The sequence below is a fragment of the Thunnus maccoyii genome, chromosome 12, assembly GCF_910596095.1.
Source record: "Thunnus maccoyii chromosome 12, fThuMac1.1, whole genome shotgun sequence".
Lineage (NCBI taxonomy): Eukaryota > Metazoa > Chordata > Actinopteri > Scombriformes > Scombridae > Thunnus > Thunnus maccoyii.
In genome coordinates, this window is record NC_056544.1 from 19,818,109 (window position 1) to 19,839,381 (window position 21,273).

The window sequence follows — 21,273 nt, forward strand, 5'->3', positions numbered from 1 at the left end:
ATTAGTATTAACTAAGAGGAATAATGAAACAGAGACAAAAGTTTGTGCTCAAAGCCTAGCATTTTAATAACGGTGCAAGCCCGGAGCAGCAGCAACACTTTGGTGGAAAGGTGAAGAGGTGGAGCTTAGATCTTATTGAAGGCAGCAACATCTACACTCTGGACCTGCAGACGAGGAAAAAAACATTTTTAGAGGTGTATATTTATTAGAACATATCATTTATACTGTCATATGGTGAATCATTGTACAAAGCTATTTATCAATAAAGCATTTAATGTCAGAAAAAGATTAACAGACAGTGAATGCTTATGTGATATTTATTTGTCCCCTTAACATTTAGGTTTTTGGGAGAAATCCACATTTTTTCTGAAAGGAGTTTGGTGTTCTTTGAATTATGAAAGCGTCAGTTCACCCAAAAAACAAAAGGTTGAGGTGACACCTTATTTTACAGATCCTTTAGTTTTATAACAAATTCCTGGAAATCTTTGATCTAACTTGCAGGTATTTTAACAGTTAATTTCAAGGACATTTTACAGAAATGTGGTGCAACTTGGTACAAATAAGAAAAAACAGGAAAATTTGTTAAGTTGGTAGGTGCACACTCATTTTCTAGATGTGAAGATGCAAAAATTTGTATTAGTATTGGCATATTAGATTCTTTCTTAAAAACTTTTTAATGAGTGCATTTCTCATACACCAACAAATTACATAACACTTTCAAAAAAATGTTTTAAGAATTAAGCTACCCAGCAACTACTTTCAGAAAATTGTTTTAAAAAAAGCTAAAAACTACATGTTAAAAACTACATGTGAAATCAACCAACCTTTCTCCATTTTTTAAATAATTTATACCAAATTGCACCACTCCTTCTGTAAAATGTGCCAAAAATCAACCATTAAAAACCTGCAAATTACTCTGGAAATTGGTATAAAATGAAGGGACCTATAAAAAAAAAAAAGGCATTTAAGTGGACCTCTAGTGATATCTGAAAATTCATATAGTTTTGGTTGTAATTGGCCTGGTTTGTTGCTGAGATTCCTGCCCGAATCTGAATATAGTGGAGGTGAATGAAATTTCATGTGGTGCTCACTGCACTGGAATTTTTTTTTTTTTTTTTTTTTTTTTTTTAATTCAGCAGTAACAAGTCTTTCCCTGTTGTTTTAGAAACACAGCACTCAATATTTTACACAAGGGGACTATTTCTTCAGTAAAAAGTAGTTCCAATGAAAACTGCTCGGTGAGTAAAAGGGACACCGACTCTGAAAAGTTGCTGTTGAATTTTAATAAATTTTTTTTCATTCATTCAGCTCCATTGTACTGAGGTGATGGCAGAGACAAATCTCAGGAGCTCAGCTGATAAAATCCAAACTATCTGTGAGGTTAGATGCCATCAGGGGTGAGTGAGAAAAATGTTTTCATCATTTGGGTGAACTGACCCTTTAAAATCACATCAGTGCAGCTTTCTAGTAGCTACACAGGTCAACGTGATTGTTACTTACAAAGTCCTCAAACTTGGTGATCTCCTCCTCCAGAATGTCAGTTCCAACTTTGTCGTCCTCAACGACGCAGTTGATCTGCAGCTTCTTGATGCCGTAGCCCACTGGCACCAGTTTGGATGCTCCCCACAGGAGCCCGTCCATCTGCACGGAGCGCACACACTCCTCCAGCTTTGCCATGTCCGTCTCGTCGTCCCACTGAGGAAACGGACACAAACATTAATTTGACAAAGTCATAAAAGGCACAAAACACAGGAGCTTTCAGCCAACTTCTACAAACGTTTATAATTAGATTCAATGACGGAACATACAATTAGCTGAACGACTTAAAACATGAATTAAAACAGAAATAAATTTAAAAGGACATTACTTTTTTTTTTAAATTCAGCTTTTGCCAAATAAAACAGTGAATCATTGACAATCACATCCATGACCTGAACCTCATCTAGGAAGACATTTTAATGACTTCAGTTACATTTTTTAACAACTGTGCGTTCACTTCACTGAAGCACAATTGCAATGGAAGTAGCATTAGGGCCGCAACTAACAATTATTTCCATTATAGATTAATCTGTCGATTATTTTCTCGTATTCTCTATAAAATGTCAAATTGTGAAAAAGGCCCGTTCCGACCAACAGTCCAAAACCCAAAGATATAAGTTTACTATCATATATAACAAAGTAAAGCATTAAATCATCACATTTAAGAAGCTGAAACCAGCTAATGTTTGGTATTCCTGCTGAAAAAAATGACAATTATATGATTATCAAAATAGTTGCTGACTAATTTTCTGTCGACTAATCGTTGCATCTCTAATTAGCATATTAATGAGCTGGATGATATTATACAGTGTGGGAGGTATTAATACGTACAGGCTTGACGTCCAGCAGGATGGATGACTTGGCGATCAGGGTGGGTTTCTTGGCCTTCTTGGCTGCATACGCATCCACACGCTCCTGCTTGAGGCGTGCTGTCTCCTCATCTTCTTCATCACTGCCGAACAAGTCTATGTCATCGTCGTCGTCATCACCGTTTACCTGTTGGACTGGAGCAGCCTGGTCGAGATAACGGGAACAGGAACATGACAAACACCACAACACAAAATAAATGTCTGATCTGTCCAGAAGAGGCTCCGTTACCCCTTTCAGACATTTTTAATGTAGATACAGAGAACATCCAGTGAGGTCCAAAAGTCTGAGACCACATTGAAAATCTGATATTTTCACGTAAACCTTTGAAATAATCAAAGTTTGAGGGTTCAGAAACATTTTAAAACACAGGAAGTTGTAAAATGAAGAAGAAATATTTAAGATTCTTGTATTTCTAGGTCAGCAATCAAATTTAAGCAAATTTGTGGTATTGGCCGACTTAACTAGTTTATACAAAAGGTCAGATTTCCTTGAGTTGTATCACTTCCATTGAAGCGTTCAGATGGATGGTGGATTTGATCTACTCATCAGAGGCTTGTTCAAGTAAAAACTTGCAGCCAGTGTTTACCTGTTATAAATATGGTTGTGCCTGTTTCCAGCAGATCACTGCTTCCTAAATAACATTGTGATAGTGAGAAACACGGCATCAGAACTAGGTGAAAGTGTCAGAAGTCAAATTGTTATTCTAAGCAAAGAGGGGCTTTCTCACAGTCGAATCATGGCTAGACTAAAGGTTTCTAAGGGGGCAGAGCATGGAGCTCTAAAATGCTTTGCAGAAACTGGATCAGTTGTATCTAAAGCACAATCAGGCAAACTAAAAGTGACCACACCACCAGAAGATCAATACATCAAGCTTAGTTCCCTGACAGATAGAAAAGCAACTTTATCACAGATAGAGATTTTGCTAAATAAAGAATGCAAGACTCAAAAGTACTGTCAAAAGAAGGCTGTGTTGCATTTCACAGTGGATGACTGGAAAAAAAGCCTATTTACTGATGAAGTTTGAGATTTATTGCAGTAACAGAAGGCTTTATGTAAGGAGATGAACATGAGAGAGAACGATACCACAGTGTATCAAACTGAGAGTGAAACACAGTGGTTGGTATATTTAAGTCTGGGGGTGTTTTGCCTTCTCTGGAGTTGGATGCCTTTACTGAACTGACTCCACCCTGATCAGGAGGAAGTACACCTCCATTCTCCAGAGACATGCTGTACCCTCTGCTTTGCATTTTTGTGAAGACGGATTCATACTGCAGCAGGATAATGACCCCAAACACAAATCAAAAGGTTTCCAAGAACTACTTGAAGACCAAAGAAGACCAAGGAGTCCTGACTGTCATGCACTTGCCTCCATAGTCACAGGTTTTGCACAAACTTGTCTATACTAGCTTGACTTCATGCTGTCATTAAAGCAACAGGGGGACATACTAAGATATTCTGAAATTTATGTACATGTTTCAAAGATTCAGCTTTTCACTCAAATTGTTTGACTGATATGATTATTTGTAATGAAAAAAAACAAACTATTACATTCGAAACAAATGCAAAATATAAGTATCTTGAATGGTGGTCTCAGTCTTTTGGACCCTGATGTACATGTGTAGTAAAGAAGCCTAATAAATGAATTGTTATCTACCTTAGCACAAGGGACGGCTGCTGATGCAGGGTTCTTTTCCAGCATACCCACTCTGGACTCCAGTTTATGCAGGGCTGCTCTCATCTCCGCCACCACTAACATGCAAACATAGTATCAAAAGGTTAAAGTATAAATCTTGTGTTACTATAACAAGTAAGCAAAAGCTCAAAGACATGTAAAAGCTGAATATAAACACACCTTTGTGCAGAGCCTGGTTCTCCAGTTCCAGGCTCTTCATGCGTGAAACCAGCTCGTGGTCTCCTCCTGCATGTGAGGAGGACTGCGGAAAAATAAACAAAGTAATTAGTAAATGTTATGTTGCTGGTCAGGGTTGAAATGTTAACAAAGCATCCAGGTTGAGATCCAATCAAAGCCTGAAGTGAAGAAGCAAGCAATGAATAAAAAAATAAATAAAAAAGTGAACATGGTGATGGTTAAAAAACAAAAACCATGCAAGGCTAAAATCTATTTCACAGCAATGATTTGAATATACTTCACACATGAACACACAGTGCTGATGTTAAAATCAACTTTGGTTCCCACAAAACAGGTTTTAATATATAGATTTACAACACAGGCATGCATGTCAACTCATTTTTGTAAACAAACCTGTAAAAAGACAACTGTGTGACAAGATTTTTTCCCCACATTTAATAACCATTGATAATTAAATTAAAAGTTTACTCTGTAAGATTAAAGTTTAAAAGATGAAATGAAGTGGAAGGACTATATTTTATATGGGACAATTGTCTTTTTTTTTTTTTTTTTTTTTTTTTTTTAAAATTGTAACTGATAATTGTAACTAATAAAGCAAAATAATCAAGGTGATAACTTCCACCTCATAATTACACGTTTTGAATCGGTTAGTGGCAGTGTAGCCCCCCGTTTCAACCATGTTTCTGGTACTTTGGAATCAGAGGAACTAATAGTTCCTGTTTGTGTTTCCACCACATCTGAGGAACCAGGTAGATCATGCAAAATAGGCCAAGACAAATTAAAAATGACAGCAGCGTTTGAAACAGTATTAACGCATGAGGAAAAGAAAAACATCTGTCCTGTTGTCATATATTTACTGTTACATGCCTTTGAGGTTTGAGTTGGATCTAATGAATGAAAAGGATAAATGTAAAGGAGGAATATTAAAATGAAACAAAGAGCGCCTGTTTTATTTCTCTCATTCACTGGCTTTGTTCTCCCCGCCGCCACTCCCTCTCTTCATTCACTCTCTAGCATAAAGCATTACTTTACTTTTAACGTTAAACAATGAGACGTATCCTCCCCTCAACCTAATATCAATATTTGAGTACTTCCTTGTTTCATGAATGAAGGTGAAGCAGGGATTTTTTGGGGGGGGGGGGGGTAAAACAATCTCCCTGGTTCCTGGTCCCTGTGGTGGACACACAGGTGGATCTCAGTCCCCTGGGAAAGTTCCTGCGGTGGAAATGGGGCTTATGATGCCTAAATGGATGCAGGTGAGGTGATGGTGCAGGATGAGACATCTTAGTGCTGTGGTAACAGTAGCACACTCCACGTCAGGCAGCAGCAGCGGACACAGCCAGCACACCCGGCTGTCTGTCTCAGCCATGCAGCGTTTCCAGGCCTGAGCAGCAACATGCTTGAGGAGGACTTACGTTTCTGTGCTGCCGTTTCTGTTGGCGCCCTTTGGCCTGCTGCAGGGCCGCTTTCACCTGCACCCATTAAAGGTACGGGGTGAAGGTGAGGGGAGGAAGAGAGGAAGGAAAAAAAAAAGACCAAGACAAAGAGAAAAGTAGAGGTTGTAGGTAGGTAGTCAGATGCTACAGTATGAACAGCTGACAGAGTCGTCAGTAACGGGTTAGAAACGGATGAGAAATCAAATGAAACATTTGTTTTAGTGTGCAATAATCACTTTCAACATTTTCAATAAAATGATGTTTAAGAGGTCTTAGTGCATTTCGTTCATTGCTTAGGTTTTACAGCCTGCGCCGCAAATGTGTGGATTGTAAATCAACTGGTGTTCTCTCATCGACCCCTTCAATGCAGCTGTTTGCAGAAAACAAGCTCTGAGAAAACAACTGAGGACAATAAAGTAACACTTGTGGTTTGGATGAAATCAGCCGTACACACAGAAATGTTGACTTCACAGTAAAAAAAAAAAAAAAAGTTGCAGTAGCTTCTGACAACTTAGAATGGCAAACACAAAGCTATTGTAAAGACAAACACACAAGCAACTTACTGACAGTGCAACAATGAAGATTATGAAAGTAAGCAAGCAGAGGTAGAACGATGAACATCTCTCAAAACAGAGAATAGAATAGTTTCAAACTTGTAGTTTTTGGGATTTAATTTAGCTTAAAACTCCCCAAAAGACTTGATTTCTACACTTTATTCATCATAATTACAGTTTTAAGTACTATTCCCCTATTATAGGGCTGGTACACGAACACTAGTGAGTACAGTCCTGCCACTCCAGGGGATAGAGGCCTGTGGCTCATTTGTAATACAGTACTCACTCCGTTTAGCGACTGCTGGATATTCTGTCGGGATTTAGCAATGTCCTGCAGGATGGCATTAGCTTCTGTCTCCTGCAGGCGTGTGTGGGTAAAGCAGTGATGAAGCGGAAGCAGTGAGAAAGACAGGAAGCATCATGCCAAACAGACAAGAGCAGGATGACCCCCATACAGCCAACATTCAGAGTGACACTGTTAATCAATCCTGTGAATCGAATTTGAAAGGGAGTGATGATGCCAACTGTAACATTTAAGGGACGAGCTGTCAGAAGCAAATAAATGTGAGCTCTGGGTTTATTTAAATATGCCTAATGGTGAAATATAAAAAAGGTTACACACATGACATGAGAGTACACAAACTCACGATGATAACCTGACCTACACCTCATGTGGTGCAGCTGTCGTTTTCCCACTTTGGTACACAGAGTCCTGAAACGGGAACTACTTTTGACCCAAGAAATAGGCCAAGCAAAATTAAAGTGTTGACAGTGTGGTCTGTGGATTATCTCTTAGTAACTAGAGCATTGTATCTGGAAAGACACTTCACCGCCATTGTATTTGGGCAGCCGCAGACATTTCAGAGGCAGATATATCAAAATCTCTGTGAACTTAATCTTTCCGCATGGCTTGACGTGACTAAGGGAAAGACAAAACTGATATGATTCTTGTGACTTGATGAACTGACCACACTGAAATCTCTTTCCATTTTTTTCCCCCAAGGCCTGTGTGGAAAATCTCGAAGCTGCTGCAGACAATCTGAGTAGCAGAGGCAGCTGCCAAATCATCTGACCCCTCTCTCGTCTAAATCGAGTGGCTTAACTCGCATGCACACAGCTGCTCCGGGCTGCTGAGTGCTGTGACTGCAGATGATGTAACGATTGCTAGAACCAACAGGCCAGTGACTGACAGGGCAGCGTGCAGCCGCTGACAAGGCAGCATGAGCTGCGGAGGTGTCAAGACAGGAGAGTACAGGACCTTCAAAAGACGGCAACAAGGATGGAAAATAAAAGGTTTGTAGAAAGCTGATTGATCAGGTTGATGCGTGTTAAAAAGATCTTGAGCTGCTTATAAAAAGCCAAGCTATAAAAAGAAGACGAAAAGATGAAAATAGTTTTTGGATTAAAAGTAAATAATAATAATAAATAAGTGTTTTCTCACCTGATGCGTGGGGCCGTTAACTCCCTCGTAGAAGTGCTTCTCAGCCTCATCGTAGCGGTGTTTGTCAAACCAGATGTTCTCCGAGGCGAGGCACTGCAGTCCGCTCATTTTGGTACTGAGGAGGGAAAGTGAAAAATTCAGTTAAAATTAGACAAATGGGGGAAAAAAAAAAACCTGATCATTATTTGCCAAATTATGTGTTAACAAACAGCCATGACCAGGTGTTAGGTCATAATAGCCGGCACAATCAGTGACAGGAAACAAGCAACAAAACATCGCTTAATTAGATGCTTGACCAGGACGCCGTATATTACAGGTTACGACATGTAGAGCCACAGATGGAGTTGTTGAGTGGAACAAGGAGAGACAAATCAAAGCGTAACGCAGACAGTTTCTTTCATATGTACACAGCTGATAGGACAGTTTCAAAAATCACAAGCAACAATGAAAAACAGGGTTATAACAGCCTGCGTACATGCTTCACCTCCCCTTCTCATTTTGCTGATGGGTTTCTGCAGCAGATAAGCATCTGCACATTCCTCAGTCAAACAGAGTTGCCTGGTCTGCAAACTCTGGATTATCAAAACAAAAGGTCGCTCACTGCCAACCAACAGCCCCACGTTAGTTATAGCAGAGTTCCACTTTATTTTTACGATTATCATACACAGGGAAACAAGACTGTACGTTGCCATCTGTTGTACATCATAACTTATGTGACACTGGACACAAATCACACTGAATACCAAGAAACAATTGAAAAAACGCCAAACAAAAACGCAGACAGACAACAGAAAATATTCATAGTAGTTAAATAAACCAAAAAACACAGATCAGGTCTCTCTCATTCCCTGTGTGAGAGGTGTCATACTTGTCCCATCTGGGCCTGCTTTCCGTCTCAGAGAGGCCTCTCTTCCTCTGCATCGGCGCCCTGCCCCTGCTGCCTTTGCCCCCCTGCTCGGTCTCAGAGGAGGTACGATTGCGGCCTCTACTGTACCAACGGTGGGGGGTGCCAGAGGACTTCACAGTGGTGACAGGGTGAGACTGATCCTGCTGTTGATTGTTGGTGCGTCTGGAGAAGCCTCTGGTGTTTGGGCTCTTTGGAGAGGACGAGAGCGGCCCGTTGCCGTTGGAGGCAAGTCGCCGTTGGTAGTTGCTCTCGGCCTGCTCGAAGGAGCTGCGGTTGTACCAGATCGACTCTGCCTGCATGCCCTTGAGGATGGGGCTTTGGCCGTAGGAGCCGCTCATCCACTCATCTTCAGCTCCAGAGCTCTGGTTCTCTGATTGGGACAAACGTGCGTGGCGCCGCTGCCTCCCAAACTGGACATTGTCTCCGCTGATGATGCTCCTCTCCGGAACAGGAATATTACCCTGTCTGGCGGTCCCGACTGGTGATGCATGCTGAGGGGCTCCTCCTTGCTTAGTGTTTGGCCAAAACTGATCCATTTCTCTATAAAGGGGTCTCTTCTCTCACTTTTGTGTCGGGTTTATGAGGAGAGAAAAGAAGTAACAGGTGGAAGCTAGAGCCATTAGTTTAGAGTGAAGTTAGCATCACAAAGGGAACTTGCTGGTTAGGGGCATTTTTGAAGCTCATAAATCTGTTGATATGTGATGCCAATGTGGTCCTTCAGGTCGAGAGACGATTGATTGATCAAAAAACTTAATTTGGTCCAGAAAATGTAAATTATCGTATATTTCCCTTTAAAAGGAGAATAAGCTTACCTGCATAGTGGGAATAGTTGAATGAACCTGAAATTGCAAAGACCCTCCTGTATGCTTTTAGTATTTGTAATAAAAGTTAACTGATCAATCTCACATTGGACTTTCAAAACAACAAAGCCAAAATAAACAATGCAAAACATCATTTGGGTAAAACAAATGACAGATGAAGATGGCCGACGTTTATGTTAGGTGTTTGCAGTGTTTCCTCAGTATTTATTTCAAATCCAAACTAACAAGTGTTTGCAAACATTTTTGGATTTGATTTTATGATGATTAAGAGACAGCTTAATCTCAACTTGAAAGAAACCAGGTAAGTTACACCCTGATGATGACAGCTGGGGTATAAAACCAGAACAAGGCTGTCCCTTCAAACACACCACAGCTGCGCCCAATTAATGAGGAAACACTGTATGCATAAAATATGACAAGATGTTTCTTCTGAAACATCAAAAAAAAACACCAAACCTGTGCAACAGAGTCTGGCTCACCTTTGTTTTGGCATGCTGGAGGATAATGTACGCTCCCTATTGTGAAATGGAATATTTAAACAATTCAAAAGTATTACAAAGTTTTACAAAAAGACACATTTTTTCTGACAGCTGCCTTTAAACAAGCAGGCAAACACCACAACCAAAAGACCCCAGTCACTTTTACATGCATTTATTCTTTCCTGAAAATAAACCTACAATATATCGAACAAAACTTGTTGTGATAACTTGTTACACCTTGATAAAACACATGCAGTCTAATACAACAGCCCAGCGATAAATCCTTCGCTCATGTAAGACTGTTTTTAAAAGTGGTTGATTCAACTTCATGGTCATTTTGGAAGTCGTAGTTTTGTGGTGTCGTTGAATTGTATTGTTTTAAACTGAGATGCTTCAAATATTTTGTCCTCCTCAGAGCTGAAACAATCAGTTGATTGACAGAAAATTAATATGCAACTCTTTTTTTTTTTGCTTTATTTGCAAACATTTATCATTTAAGCCACTTTTCAAGCAAAAATGCATTCACTTGTACCTTAAATGAGAGCATTTTCTGCTTTTCTCCATTTTATAACATTGCAAATTAAGTATCTTTGGGTTTTGAAATGCTGACAATGACAACAACTATTTAAATTTGTCATCTTGGGCTTTAGGAAATTGCCATCGGCATTGTACAGTCAAAATGATTGATATTCAAGAAAATATTTGGCAGATTAGTTGATAGTGAAAATAATAGTTGCAGGCTGCCCTGTTTTTGTTCATACGATTAAATGTGGACATAAATATTAGAAATATTTCAGTATAATACAGTTCAACAGCACTACAATCTACAACTAAGGCTGCAAATAACGATCATTTTCATTAGCGATTAATCTGCTTATCTGATTGTTTTTTTGATTCATCGTTTTATCTCTAAAATGTCAGAAAAAAAAACTTCAAATCATGTATGTTACATAAAAGTTTCAAATCCTCACATCTGAGGAGATGCAGCCAGCAAATGTGACCTTTTTGCTTAAAAAAAAAAAAAAAAAAAAAAAAAAAAGACTAAAACGATCATTTGATTATGGAAACAGCCAATTTTACTATTAATCGACTAATAGTTGCAGCTCTGGATCTACATCCTCGAAAATGACCAGTTTTAACAAAAAGAGCACACTGTAACCTAAATGTCATGCAGGATTGGATTTGTTGCAGTTGTACCTAATAGATTAGCGATTGAGTGTAATGTCATTATTTCAACACAAGATAACAATAAAATCAGTGTGTTAGAGCATCAGCTGAAAAGCAGCTTCATCATCAACACTCACCTTTGATAACTGGGATAGGAAGCTAATGCCCAACAGAAACATAACAGACAATTATGACAATACAGATATTCTCATAAACAGTCTCTTGTAAGAAGAAGAAGAAGAAGAACTGCATACAGACTAATTTATTTTGTGTTAGGGGAATGCAATCTAAACATACTACAATAAGGGATATCCAGGGTAAATTTTTACATAATCAGATAATTCACAGGTACTATTGTACACCATAACATGGGCTTGATACAGAACAACTTGTCTGCACTTGTCCAACTTTGTCTACTGAGACATATGTCAGAGTTGCCACCAGGAATATTGAAAAGCAGAATGTGGTTTAGTACTGACAGGTTTCTTCACTGCAGCTAGAATGACTCTTCGCCACTACAAGAGTCAGACTGGACCTGAATTTACTGACTGGGTTAAGCTGATGACTGATTATGCCTCATTTGAATTAGGTTAAATGATAACAAAAGGAAAGTTTTACCAGGTCTGGGATTACTTTTTGAATTATATAATAGATGTAAATAGGTGCCTATAACATGTAAGCAACACCCTACATAGTTGAGGATATATAGGACACAGTATTTAGTATCAAATGATGTGATTTGTTATGTTTATGTGCTAATATATAAAGTTATATATTTTTCCTCTATGTGTGCTTATTTTACATGGTTGTATTGTTTATATTGAAGTGTTTGTTTGTTCTTTTTTCACATGATATCTGACTGATCCAAAAAATTTAAATAAAAATTTAAATGACAAAAAAAAAAGTATTATAAATAGGAGACAAAAATAACGGTTCAATTCACCAAACATTTGTCACCTGGGAATCACTGAGCCGAGTGTGCAATATAATTATAATTTCAGATAGAAAACAGGCAATTGGCACAGTTAAAGTGATAATTATGGCAGCAAAAAATCGTGTTGCATCCATCTGTTGCTCGACCACACAGACATTAGCTTAGTTGCACCAAGTTTTTGACAGCGGCACCAACTTGTAGTTCCGTTAACCACGTGGCGCTGAAAAACTTTAAATTCTTAAGAGTTTATAGGTTTTACAAACAGTACACGTTTTATAGTGCTCCGGGTCGCAAAAAAACAACTTTATTTCACTTACTATTGGCTTTATTCGACGTTTTATGGCTCAGTAACCGTCCCTTTGCGTGCTGTCTCGGCTGTAATCCGACGGGGAAGAGGGCTCGCATTAGCGGGCTGCTTGCATTTTTCAGTGACAGATGGGGGGAGGGACTTTAGTTTTTTCGAATATATCGATTATTTTTTCGTAAGTTCAGTGTTTACGAAACATATATTAGCATACGAACACACAACAAAACAAGTATTTGCGTATGGGCCCACGACATTAAAATGGGTGGACGTATTTGCTTGTATTTACATCGCACCTCTAGAGTGGTACGATCCATTTGTACCAAAGACTCGATTTCCCATGATTCCTAGAGAACAAGCGACTCGGACCCGTTCATGACGTTTTGACCGTTTTGATAGGCTAAGGGCCCCATTGTCAGACATAACTCTGATTTCATGTGATTATATTTTTAGTTTTAACAACGATACAGTGTTGTTTTTGTTTTTTAAAAAAAATCTTCCGACTCTCTACGTTTACAAAGGGACCTCTGTCACTGCATACCTTAAAATGATCCTGCTCAAAACAATATTTTACATGTAAACATTAAGTTCATTTTTGAGCCAAATATTTGTCTTCGCTTGTCCTGCAGAGGGCAGACTGGTCGAGCCTATTTGAGCAGATTTTAAATCCTCTAGAAAAAGTATAGGCCAACAAGGCTACTATATGTTGGGAACATTTTGTACTAATAAATAGGATAGATTAGGGTTGGTACAGTTGGATGTATTTTCAGTTTAGTCTTAGTTGACTAGTGTTCAGTGTGGCTTTGGTAATTTAATGTTATTATTATTATTATGATTAGGATGGTGATGATGATGATTATTATTTATCCTTGTCCATATAAAAAAAACTACTCAAAACTCACCTTTTTAGAGCTGCTTTCAATGTTTTCTCCTGCTACTTAGCCTAATGAACTTTTAGTGTGTTCTCTTGCTTTTAGTGTGTTTTATATAGATTTTTTTTCTTCTTCCGTGTAATAAGAAAAGTTATCTACAAATAAAATGTATTATTAAATGTATTATTATTATCATCATAGTTGTTGTTCCAAAACACTAAGAGGTGTAAAAGGTTGGATTTTACATAACATGCAATTTTTTAATTTCTCTCCTAACATTAATTTTTCATTCAACTATAATAGAACCACTTCATATTTTCTCAACAGTCAAACCTCTAAAAAGGTAAACAAAAAAATCCCCCAACACATTACTATCAACTATATGTTAGATAGACATTTCAACAGTGTATTGATCACAATACTTCATCTGATAAACTGAATATGTTGAGAAGCGTTGGTCAACACATTGATGACATTGCAGTTACACAAACGCAACATAGCTCCAGTTGAAGGTTATTATTCATAGCTGAATTTTATTAGGGGGATAATTAATTAAGGGGTAATAGTACAGCTGAGTTGATACAGTTGCATCTATCACTACCAGGAGTGGGGATCGAACCCACGAGGACATTTGTCCATTGGATCTTAAGTCCAACGCCTTAACCTCTCGGCCATCCTGGTTGACATTACTGCATGGGTTTATTTGTTTGTTTATTAAACAAGGACAGTGCACATTAATAAATATTGCTGCCAATGCACCAGAGTTAGTCAAGAGGCTATTTTTCATCTGTAGTCCCTGGACAGATGTTACAGAGTCACCCTCACCACTGGAATAAACAACACTGTCAGCATGTCTCTCACCACTCTTTCATGTGTTTTGACCTATATATATGTATATGTATATACATATAGATAGATAGATGGATAGATAGATAGATAGATAGATAGATAGATAGATAGATAGATAAGAGATAGATATAGATGTCAAGTAGCATGAGCTCTTAAATGTTTCCTGTAAAATGGAGATTGAAGAGTAACTTGACATCTGACACCTTCCGAAATCTGACAGATGTAAAAAAGCTGTCAGAAGTCAAACTGCCAGCCTGAGATAACCCCGTTACAGGGAAAGGGCACAATCTTATCATCTGACTTCTGCAAAGCAAAGCATCTATCAGTAGCGGGATCTGAACCCACGAAGACGTCACATATCCATTAAATCAGACTGGATTCACATTCAACCACTCTGGTAAAGGCAAATAGGAAAAAGTCGCAAGAGGTATATCAGGACAAATTTTGTGCTGGATACATTTTTGAAACTCAAACCAAAGCTTATCCTCTTTTATGCATGGAAAGCGGTAAACATGCAGCATTATTCAAATTTGTGAAACATCCTTCTAGGTTTTCTTAGAAGGAGTTCAACAACATAATTAAGCTGATTTAATCCTCCACCACCCAGCCTTTTCCTGCCCTAGTTTTTGTCTTATATTACACAGTACGTCTGATTGCGTTTCTTGATTTTTGCAATATGCATGTCCCATATCTGAATACGGTATGTGTCTGCTGGGTTATAATCTGTGGTGTATATTGCTGCAGGGGTTTTAATGTCAGTATTATACTTCTACAAGTCATTTCAGGAGACCCTTGAGTGCATAGCCTGCTCTGCAAAGCATAAGTGCACATCTATCTGTTATGATAAAAGGTCTTAAGTTCTTTGAAATATGAGGGGAATATAAGGGAAATGTCATTTAGTTTAAGAATACACATCAATCAGTCTGTGTGCACTCTCTAAATAAAGAGAAACCTTGAATTTGTGAAGTCTTTTGGCTATAAAATTAACATCCGCTCCACTGACTACATGGACAGGGCGCTCACTTTGTTGCATAAAGATGATAAGCTGAGTTGTCAGACCAAATGAAGCTCATATTCTAGTATTGCTAACAGGTATGAATCAGAGTTTAAACCTGATTTGGCTGCAGGAACTGAAACACAACACATTTTATGGGTCAGCAAAGTCAGTGCCTTATTCATTTTTAGACAGAGGGCCCGATTTTACACATCAGCGACATCAAAAATTTAATGGTTTGTTCTGCAGCTTTTAGGAAAACAAGGCACACATTCACAAGTATTTCCTGACCTGTCTGGGCCTCAAGGATAATACATGTGGATTTTTAAACTGAGTGACAATCCTCTTTAAGCAAGGCACTTCACCATGTATTAGTCCTGTAACACTGATATCGGTGAGAGGGGGAAACACCAGATAAGGAACAAAAGAAAAACCATCTTACAACATGTGTTTAGCTGCAAATCTACCCAGGGGAAGACCATGAATGAGAAGGCAAACACGCTTTATTTTCATCCAGTAAGTAGATGTTATTTTCCACAGTTCACTGGAATATAAAGAAAAAGTAAAGTTACATGCAATGTGCGGTAAAATTCACATCATTTTACACACATATTGTTGAGTATCTATAAATTTACAATTTATGGTTGTTTTGAGATTTTTCTGCCCTCAATTTACAATTCAGTTCTCATCAATTTTCCAAAACAATCAATCTCGTTATTCTACTACATGACTGTATTTTTTACAAGGTTTTGTTCGTATAAACATACCGAGGAATTAATTTTACATTCAAATTTCATTATGAAAAAAATCTGTTATAAATGACGCCAATTCCAGTGATATGAATGTATTTTTACAAGGTTATGTTGGTAAAAATACTTAAAAAATTGAATATTATGAGTAAATCCTTTAATGGTGACAGGTCTTTCTGTCAAAAAATAAAGATGAAAGAATAAAGATTAAGATTGTGTTAGCAAGAAATACACTGAAATAATTTTTACTGTTAAATTCCAAACTGAAAAAGTGGCAAGTCTTTCTTCTAAAAATAATTTGAAACGATGGTGGTTCTACAACATACATAGCTGTATTTTTACAAGATTGTGTTAATAAACGAGCTACACCGATCTTATTTCCAGTCACAACTCCAACTTGTACAGTTACTGTCTCTTGTTAATAGGCAGCATAACGCATTTTGTGACAATTATGAATCACTAAAATAATATATGTTAATCTGCAATTTGTAAGATTTGTTTTTCACTCTGCCTCTCAGATCAAATCACAAAGTATGTTTGCAATAGAAAGGCGTTACAGCTCTCCAAATGAAGACCCAAGGGAGTCACAGGAAACCTATCAGCAAATAAAAACCTGGTCTCACCAGATCTTTCCCCTCTCTCTTTCGCCCCTTTGTTAGTTTTTCATTATGTAAATCAATCACAGACTGGATGGGTAGGTAAACAAGGGCATCCTTATGCAGTTTACTGATGTTATATGACTTCTTGGTTTTGAAATTCTTAATGTTAAAAGATATATTTTTGTTTCCATTAAAAGGGAGAAATTGCTGTGTACAGGGTATTAAGAATCCCAAAAGCAATATTTATTTTGTTCTGTGGTAAAGGAATGAGTCTTATAACCCTGACCCCATTTACATTTTAAGCCCACATTTTATTCCAAGCTGCTTACAGTACAATCGGTTCTACTAGATTGTGAAAGCACAAGCTTGATTAGGATACATTCGCTCTTGTGAGCATCAAACACTCAACTGTTTTCACTTCATACAACATCCTTACTGTTTATAGAAAGGCTTCCCTGCTCCAGAAAATTGAACCCAGTGGTCAAACATGTGATGTAAAGCCTTGTTTGAATGCAAACAACCAATGTGTTTGAAAAACAAGTAATTAGCCAACAGGTGTCTGTGGTATCACACAAACCTTTTGTTAACCTGTGTTTGTGAACGGGTCGTGGTGTTATCGGTTAAGTGTGATGGGAAGTCTATATGCTGCAGTAATGATGGAAAGCTGATAATAAGCTACCTTTTACTGAGAGGTTAAGCCACTGGGACAAAGGATATCACACAGATTCATGCCAGCACAACCACTCTTCTACTGTTTAGCTTTAGTTGGACACCTGTAGTGAAGTGTTCCTGTTAAATGAAGAAGAGTCGTTGAAGATCACGTCCTGCGTTCTTGTTCTTGGGAACCTATTCTGTAGGGAAAGGTGTTGCTTTTATAGCACTGCCCTGCTCCACATTTGCACATTCACATCTAGAAACTGTCTGATATGACCCCATTTGTAAATTACTGACCACAGCTTCCAAGTGGAGCAACATACATGCTCAAGATTTTAACCACTGTCCTTCTAATCACAGCCCACCTTGCCAGTCTTTTCAAATAACTCATTACTGGCAGCAGGCTCTACCTCCTTGGGCAAATTACACCTGCATAAATTTGTAAAGACTGTGCATTGCCCGTTCACTGGTGGTTACAGCAGCCATTCCTGAATGGTAGCTAGGTGCTGATAAAATAATCATGCAAAGTTTAAGGTTTAAAATCATTAGCATGGTGTTCGGTGTAATTATTCTATCTTTGTCAAAAATGTCCAACATCTTATATATATATTTTTTGATATCCTGTTGCTATTTTAGTCACAGCATGCTCAGCTTGAAGCACCGTCATCTGTCCCTGCAGTTTGGCAGTACTTACTTTTAATTGTGTGTCATTATTCCTAAATGACTGGCTTTTTAAAAGAGAAGAATGGCCGAGATGTCAGTCTTCTCTTTTTACTCTCTACACATTTGCTACTTTAAGTTTCTTTCATTCTTTTTCCATTTCACACCACTTTGCCATCCTGTTGTTCCTGCTTATAGTTGAGTCCTATACTCAATATATTTGATTAAAGACAAATTAATTTAGAAATATGCAACATGTGAGCACAGTATCAGGTGAAATATTAAAAGTCTTAAAGCTAGATTTTGACACAAGGACACTCTACAACACAGGGCCTCAAGATTAAAGTAGGACACGTTCTAAAGACCTTCCTATATCAGTGAATATTGTGCTTTTGTAGAGTATATTCCTATATAAACTTACAATTAATTAAATTAAACCAGTTGACACACAGTGAACTCACAGGTCCTGCAGGCTGCTTTGCTTGGTTTTATTTAGATACATACCATAAAACATAAATGTAATGCCGTATGTGACTAAATCATAATTATAGATAGTTCTAGTTTTACTGAATTGGTGCATCCAATATCAAATTCACTTTTTCAATTTACAGGCATGGCCAGACTGACCAGTTTGCAGTAAGAACTTGCTGTTGGGTCCTTCCTGACCTCCAACTGTCCTCTGCGATGTGTGTGTGCCCTGTCACTTCCCAAAGTTAAATTAAGTCCAGTGTAACCACTACAACTATGCTGGAATAGCATTTGCTTTGTTTGTGGTAATTTTATCAAAGCACAAAAACGGGTTCACACACTCAAATCAGTTAGATTGTTCCGTTTATCTAGTTTTCTTTGTCAAACTTGTTTCGGCTACACCTTCTTCAGTGTGCAACTGACTCACTGAACTTTGACTTTGACCCCTGTCCCACTTTTTGTTTCAGGTTGAGTATGATGTTTTACTTTGATTTAATACAAACTTATTAGGAATATGCATCATGTGAACACAATATTAACTATTCATCCATTTTCTATTTCTACTTGGCCCATAAAAGGTCAGAATATAGTGAAAATGTCCTTGTGTGTGACTAGACTAACAGTTATAATACAGTTTACTATAATGTAAACAGTAAATTCTCACAGATGATAAACTTGAACCATCAAATGTTTGTCATTTAGACTTAAAATGCTAAAATTAATGAGAGTTCCAATTAATTTTCCAAAATCTAATTGTTCAAAATACAAAAACCAACTGACTTGCAGTGAACCTGTGGTTTTTAGGTCAATCTGATAACTGAGGGCAGCCTTGTGGGCACCATATAACAGTGACCGACATACTAGAACCTTTGTTAAACATCTAATTATTTACCTATCAACGGTGTACAAATGAGGGACTGATGGAAATAGGCTCCGGTCACTCGTTTACATTTGCAAAACACATTTATGGCTTGAAATTAAGTCATTGGCTGTTTGCTTCTGAGAGAGAGAGAGAGAGAGAGAGAGAGAGAGAGAGAGAGAGAGAGAGAGAGAGAGAGACAGAGAGAGAGAGAGAGAGAGAGAGAGAGAGAGAGAGAGAGAGAGAGCACGAGCAGATGTGCGACAGCTCTCGACTCCCGCAAGTTTGCAGCTCGCAGGGAGAATGGGGATTCATCTATTTTAGGTTGTCAGAGTACATTTTCATACCGAGGCTGTAAAGAAGTCAGTCTTTAAAAAGCCACAGAGGAAAAAAAATTACCTGGATTTTGCGCTCTCATCACCATCCGATGAGGGATATGAAGAAGACAGATAAGAAAATGGAAATGTTTTCTAAAGGGCTGCCAGGACGACACGAGAAATTCATACTCCTCATCCTCTATCTCAATCTATGGTACAAGCCTATGGTGAGTGACATATTTATTCCTTTATACAGTCTGCAAAAATGTAGTGGCCCTCCATCAGGGTCATCCATGAATTGATTCAAAGCAACTCAAAGTGCACATCATCAAAAAAGTTGCCCCCTTCTGCTGCTGCATTTTACAAAACCTTCTAATTAAGGAAACGATCTACTTAATTATAACCCTGTGACATCTCTTTATCAGTGCTGTTACCATTATTATCCTCTGTTCCTCTCTGGCTCCTTTAAGCACACAACACACTTGGGCAGCAAATGTCCTCATTAAGCTGCTAGCACTAATTAGTGCGTCTCAAGGCTCGCGACCTGCATCCATCACCGTCATCCCGTCAATCTGAAGGGAGAACTTCAGGAGGGTCTGATTGATCCAGATGTTGCTTGTGACATCTGAGCATGAAAAACTGAACATAATTCTCAACAATATTGTATTTCTTTGGCACAGAATATCGACTTGAGTCAACACAAAGAGGCAAATTATGATATTTTCGACTTTTAAATGTTTGGGCATCTTCTGAGACGGTTATATGACTAAAGGGGAAATCTGATTTCTTGATAAAGCATATAGACGAATGACAAAAAAAAGGTTATTCATCCGAAGAGGTGTGTCTGTTGATGATGTTTGTTCAATAGAGTTTACTGCCACACGTTGTTGCATCCACTCAAGCGTTACAACTCCTCCAAGCGAGGCTTGTGTTTCATACGCCTGCATCGCTGTAGATAACTATATTGTTTCATATTCTCAGGTTGAAGCGATTCATCCAGACTGCGCCATTATCCCTCAGCACATGAGGGCTCGGGAGATTTGTAGCCAGACGAGGTGGAGGGAGGCACAAAACCAGACCGACCACAGCGGTGGGTTCATGTGCAACGATGCTCTGTTTCTGCACACACACACACACACACACACACACACACACACACACACACACACACACACACACACACACACACACACGCAGTCGTGTTTCCGTCACCTCAGAGGATGTTACATTGACTTACATTCATTTCCTGGAGACTTATCCTGACCTTAAACATAAACACCACATGCCTAACCCTAATAATTACCCTAACATTAATATAACCCTAAACCAATCTTATAGGTCTAAGTCTTCACCCTAAAATTAATGATTTACGGTAGGGAGACTTGCTTTTTGTCCCCATAACGTAGGCGAGTCCCCACAACATGAGGAATAGCTGGGACACACACAGAGACACACACAAGAGATAAATGAGAAACATTGGCACACCGCAAGAGGTTTTTAATAGACAGGAATGTAGGCTAAAAGTAAAAAAAAGGGGAGAGAAGAGTGGTGAGATGAGGTGAGAAGTAAAAAAAACGAAAAACAAGGTGAAACATATTATGGAAATCCAGGAAGGTTTAACTATCTGTGGGAATCTTTAAAGAGTTTTAGCTCTTTGTGGTTTATATTTGCAACAGTTTGCAGTAGAGCTGCAATGATTGGTCGATTAATTGATTGTCTAGTTGCCTAGTTAATTAATCACCAACTATTTTGATAATCAATTAATTGTTTTGAGTCATTTTTTCCAAATTCTCTGATTCTAACTTCTGAGATGTGAATTGTTTTTGGGTAGTTTAGTCTTCTATGATAGTAAACTGAATATCTTTGGGTTGTGGACTGTTGGTTGGGACAAAACGGGACATCTGAGGACGTCACCTTGGGCTTTGATAAA

The 21,273-nt window shown here is 38.3% G+C and overlaps 2 protein-coding genes and 1 non-coding gene across 5 annotated transcripts in view; 1 reads left to right on the forward strand and 2 right to left on the reverse strand.

Moving 5' to 3' along the window:
- Positions 1-41: 41 nt before the first annotated feature.
- Positions 42-12,438, reverse strand: eef1da (eukaryotic translation elongation factor 1 delta a (guanine nucleotide exchange protein)). Of its 3 annotated transcripts, XM_042427984.1 has the most exons (9): positions 12,336-12,438; positions 11,222-11,243; positions 7,711-7,825; positions 5,695-5,751; positions 4,262-4,343; positions 4,064-4,158; positions 2,371-2,553; positions 1,501-1,695; positions 42-164 (listed from the first exon to the last, which is right to left on the reverse strand). In XM_042427984.1, the coding sequence occupies exons 1-9, from the start codon at positions 12,421-12,423 to the stop codon at positions 126-128; spliced, it is 876 nt and encodes a 291-aa protein (XP_042283918.1). In that variant the 5' UTR covers positions 12,424-12,438; the 3' UTR covers positions 42-125. The 3 variants fall into 3 exon arrangements, with proteins under 3 accessions (XP_042283918.1, XP_042283919.1, XP_042283920.1); XM_042427985.1 differs by lacking the exon at positions 5,695-5,751; XM_042427986.1 differs by lacking the exon at positions 11,222-11,243 and having other exon boundaries at positions 12,336-12,423.
- Positions 12,439-13,792: 1,354 nt separating this feature from the next.
- trnal-uaa lies at positions 13,793-13,875 on the reverse strand. Its single transcript has one exon. It is a non-coding gene; the product is annotated as a tRNA-Leu (tRNA).
- Positions 13,876-19,328: 5,453 nt separating this feature from the next.
- Positions 19,329-21,273, forward strand: part of LOC121908907 (vasoactive intestinal polypeptide receptor 1-like) — a 34,288-nt gene continuing 32,343 nt past the window's right edge. Inside the window, exons 1-2 of the mRNA XM_042429219.1 lie at positions 19,329-19,570; positions 20,325-20,433. Coding sequence (XP_042285153.1) covers positions 19,454-19,570; positions 20,325-20,433 — 226 coding nt within the window. The 5' untranslated portion in view covers positions 19,329-19,453. The remainder of the gene's footprint in view (positions 19,571-20,324; positions 20,434-21,273) is intronic.